The following is a 4796-nucleotide window of genomic DNA, read 5'->3' on the forward strand; positions in this document are numbered from 1 at the left end:
ACACACACACACACACACACACACACACACACACACACACACACACACACACACGTATGTGCAAAACGAACAATGTGATTATATTTTGCCTTGGTTACCTTTTTGCAACTCCTCGCTGTGAGCCAGCAGAGCGAACAGCATCTCCGCGTTATTTGGTGCCTCTTTTGGAGAGTTGAGCTCAGCATGTCCATCCATTGCTCATGATTAACACTTACATTAAATCAAACCTGCTTTGCTTGTGTCTATCCAAACAGACATACACACACTCACACCGGACGTGTTGTCAAATTCGAGCTTGCAGGAGCCCGGGATTGAAACACAAACGCGCGAGAGTCCAGGAGAGCTCGCTTTTATGCTTCCCCGTGCTGAAGCCAGGGCTGTATTACGCTGCGCCGTTTCCTAGGCGACAGGGAGATGGATTAACATCACCTACTGAGTACCTTACCCCGGATCCGAATAAACAGGAGGTTAGGGGAGAAGCTAATAGCTCTTCTGTGCTCAGTGAGGCACTATAATGTTGTAGCCTATTACTTTACAAACATGACGGGAAAAGATCGAAAAAAAGCACTTGTTTTTATTGAACTGAAATCTATTTGTCTGGAACACCTGGGAACTTTTTTTCACTGGGTAATTGTAATGATTTAACTATTTCAGATGCTACAACTGCAAAAAAGAAAACATACAAAAACAACAACAACAACAAAAAAACCCTGCATGTGCAACCTGATCACATACAACGACCATAGCGGAGCGTGCCTAGAAAAGGTAAGTATACTAAGTCTCAGCTTTTATTTTTTTAGTAAGTTTTTTGTGTTTCTTCCAATTAATTACATTTTGTAATGTAAATTATTTATTTATGTATTTATTGGTTCATGTTCTTCTAAAAAAAAAAAAATTACTGTGATTAAAACTGCCACACGACTAAGTATACGCCTTAATTCAGATTCCAATGCATGCGTAAAAGAGAGAATAATAGCTTTTAACTAAAGCAATTCCATCTATTTCATAATAATAATAATAATAATAATAATAATAATAATAATAATAATAATAATAATAATAGAGTAAATTGTATGATTTCATGAGCGCTTTCTTTTTGCATTCCTCCGCTCGGTCAGATTTTTACATTCATTTTAAATATCTTACTAACTCACGAACACATGCATAACTGAGCACGCATACGCAATCTCCATGTCATGTTGAGTGTCTGCTTGAAGACAAGTGTTTATTCAGGGGAGAGATTGGCTGTTCAATAACATGTTGATCGGGCCAGCACCCCAATGAATTTTATTGACACTGATCTTTGGCACAAAAGAGCGCCTAGGGAAATCTCGGGTAGTGCCACAACCGCCAGGACCCGCTGATGAATCTAAAATCAATGTCCCATTTGCCTGTATTTCAGAAGTATATGAACGACGTTTTGGAGAAAGGTGTGGGGTTCATGTGTGCCCCTCTTACTTTTCAGCTTTGTAATAATATTTATGTCATATTGATCGCTCACTTTTGAGGGGGTGAGCCGACAGTAATGTGGCAACAAAGCCATAAAATGACTAATAAAGGTTATCTTATCAGAGAAGTGGCAAGTCGGTTAGGAAAAAGGTTGCAACGTTGATAAAACATGTATTTTTTAAAAAAAAAAATCTAAATGCAAATGTTTAAATCTGGTGAAACATGTGGCGGAAATTGGATTGAAAAATATTTTAAGATTTGAATGATTCTTTATTTCAGATAACATAAGTGACTAATGCTACAAAATTGTTCCAGAATCTAGCGAAATGAAGAAGCATCGAACATGAGACTTTTCTGGACACTAAATAACATTTCTAGACTACAATCAACTAACAATTCAAAGCCTAAATTCCATTTTTTCCCCCCATAACCAGCCCCCAGTCGCGGCCTCAGGTGTCCCACCTGCCCTGACAGGTGGGACACCTGTTGAGCATGTGTCGTGTTGCTGGGTCCGCTGGTGGGAGCGACTTCTTGCCTACTGGCAGTCTGTCGTGCGTCCTGACAGAGGCTGTTATTGCCACAGCGGGCCCAGTGCTGTCCCCATATCCGCTTCCTGCGCCATGAGCACGGGCGGTGTGAAATGACAACACGCGCATAACATCTGTTCCTGTGAGTCTCCAACAATGAAGACTCATTACGGATTCATAACGTCTCCCACACGCAGTGCAGAACAGGCGTCTCTAAACAGTCTATATGCACCACCGTGGGTTGCCCAGCAGTCTTCCTGCAACTTTTTTTTTAGTGCAGTAACATAAATGTCTTATTTATGTTAGGTATTTTTTTTAAATTTTTTTTTATTTACACAGGTTTGCACCTATTTATATATTTAGCATTTTTCTGGAGTGCCTTTGCTTTCCTCGTTACAGCGACTGTTTCATGCTTGTTACAGATCACTTAAATTAATTTTCAGTCCTGCTGTGCCGGACAGGATCGTGACGAATTCACGGACCCACGGCGCCCAATTAAACTGTATTTGATAGCTGTGTTTCTCCAAACCCTTTGCGTAATTTGCATCAGTTGTAAAAACAGGCAGGCTGTTTTCTTACCTTGGCCAGAATTGTACCGGGAGAAATTCCCGGTGTTTTGACAGCTTGATCCCGGGTGTTCAAGCAGCATTTTGAAGATGCTCCAAAACGAAGACTCACGTCTGTGATTCAGCAACAACAACAACAAAACCTCTAACGGGACACTGAGAATGTGGATTCAAAACCCCGCACTGTCCTGGAGACTTATCCTCTGGAGATGAAGCTGAGGTTTGTTCGACTCTGGATGAATTTCGGCAAAAAGTTAAAAAAGAACTTCCGTGGACCTTTTCCCGTTCGACAGCCAGCAGGAATTGAAACTTTGAATATTCATCAAGTTGATCTTGAACGTTGTGTCGATACCATTGAAATGAGAAGTGGGAAAGTGAGCCTGCACCCTGCAAAACCTACTTCAGCTGAAATAATCAGCGGTCAGCGCTGCCTCTGTCCAGGGTGCTGAAAGGGGAGTTTCCCTAAACAGGCTCGAGGGCTGTGTGCCGCTCAGATATCCCCAGAGGCTATCTTTAAGCGCGCTCACACACGCGCGCACGCACACTTGCCCTCCCCCTCTCTCTCCCTCTCTCTCCCTCTCCTTATCTATGTTGTGTTGCACGTGCCTCTCTTTCAAGGCGCACAATGGGGCAATTGGGCAGTGCTCTTCTCCATTTTATTTGATTAAAAATAGACCGGCACTGCATTAGGTAGATGGAACGAAGATGCCATTATGTAAGCTTATTAAAGTAAACTTATTTTAAAAAAAATAATGCTTGAATTAAACACATTTTTCCTTCTGGGACTAGTTTACTGAAATAAACATCAATCGCCTAAAAACAGAAAACAATACATAAAATAATTCAACATGTTTTAATAAGCTGTTTTTCTCTTCCAGTGTAAAGTGGTAAAAAGGGGCATCGCTAACGTGAATTTTTTTGGCTGGTCTCGTGACTGTGAACTGGTCCCATTAGCACCATATGAGACATAACTACACTGAGCAATTTCCTACAGCTTTGATTCAATTTTCCTCGCCCAGCACCCCAGCCCCATGAATGGTGTAAGCCAATTAGACTCACTACGCTGTTCATTAGTCCACTTGAGGCAATTAGTCCACACATCAAAACATCCAAAGAAATCAACAAGTTCCCCCCACCCCTACCCCTCTCACATTCATCATAACTGAGCATCGCCACATCTCCTCTATAACCTCCTATAAACACTCACATTTATTATTGCATGACATTAAGCTCAAAACAATGCCTGCTGGATGCTTGTTTTCATGGGTGACTTTTTGTTGTTTTGTGGGCAGTAATCTCTGGTCAACAAGGCTGCATGGATCCCTGTACAGATTAAGGGAGAACTGTAAATCTGGAAGGAGCTGAACGCAGTAACTAGGCTCCTAAAGCCAGTGCAGCATCAAAGGAGCTTAAACCAGAAGCACAACAACAGGACTGCTTTCCTTTTGCTCTCATCAGCTGTCTTCTCTGTTTGTGTTCTGCATTATAAAATTGTGTAATTACATATTTATCACATAGGATATAAAACAGATCTGGGTTAGGAACAATTAATAATTGATTAATATCCCTATTAATTCTACAATTCTATTATTTCCGTATACTATAAGTGCACAAATTCTCTATTTTTGGAGGAATGTGAAGCATACACTCATGAGCGATCAGAAATCCATATCTAAATTTGTGTCACTACAGCTTTTTCCATGGGCACTTTCTTTTCTCTGCCAGTCTTTTTGTGTTATTCTATCCTCAGCTCCCTCACACGAGTATTATGATGATTATGAGCCAATCTTCCAAAAGATGCCGAGGCTCTTTTCCCTGTTTGTTTGGCTGCTGTGAAACCTCAAGTGTCATCACAGAAAATTGGTAAAGTGTAATACACCTGGGTCCTACTTAAGAAAGCAGCTGCAATCAGCTCCTAATGATTCCATATAAGACTCTGCCTTTTACACCTATGAGAACTTTATTTTTTTATTTTTTTATACGTTGATCACGAGCTACTTCAGGAGGCTCACAAGTGCCACACAAATGAGGGCTACTTCAAAGCACACACAGGGTGCTTCACATGAAACCTCTGTTGTCCTTCAAGTGGAGGCACTTTTCTGAACAAGCGAGCATTTTGGTGAAGGACACAAATTTATACTCAGATCTGTTAGGTTTCAAACGTAATAGAAAATCAACTTCACTTATACTTGAATTCTTTTCTCTAAAATGATTCCAGTTGGAGTGGTGGAAAACCCACCTCGCTCCTCCACTA

General features: G+C 40.9%; 1 protein-coding gene across 2 annotated transcripts in view; it reads right to left on the minus strand.

Moving 5' to 3' along the window:
• lhx3 (LIM homeobox 3) overlaps positions 1-3018 on the minus strand; it is a 13559-nt gene extending 10541 nt beyond the window's left edge. Inside the window, exon 1 of one of the 2 annotated variants that reach the window (XM_005931164.3) lies at positions 99-842. In XM_005931164.3, the coding sequence (XP_005931226.1) occupies positions 99-195 (97 nt within the window). In that variant the 5' untranslated portion in view covers positions 196-842. Of the gene's footprint in view, positions 1-98; positions 843-2555 lie in introns of those variants that run through there. The other variant, XM_005931165.2, reaches the window with a different exon arrangement.
• Positions 3019-4796: the final 1778 nt, after the last annotated feature.

The sequence above is a fragment of the Haplochromis burtoni genome, unplaced genomic scaffold, assembly GCF_018398535.1.
Source record: "Haplochromis burtoni strain Fernald_Lab_line unplaced genomic scaffold, NCSU_Asbu1 Contig_137, whole genome shotgun sequence".
Classification (NCBI taxonomy): domain Eukaryota; kingdom Metazoa; phylum Chordata; class Actinopteri; order Cichliformes; family Cichlidae; genus Haplochromis; species Haplochromis burtoni.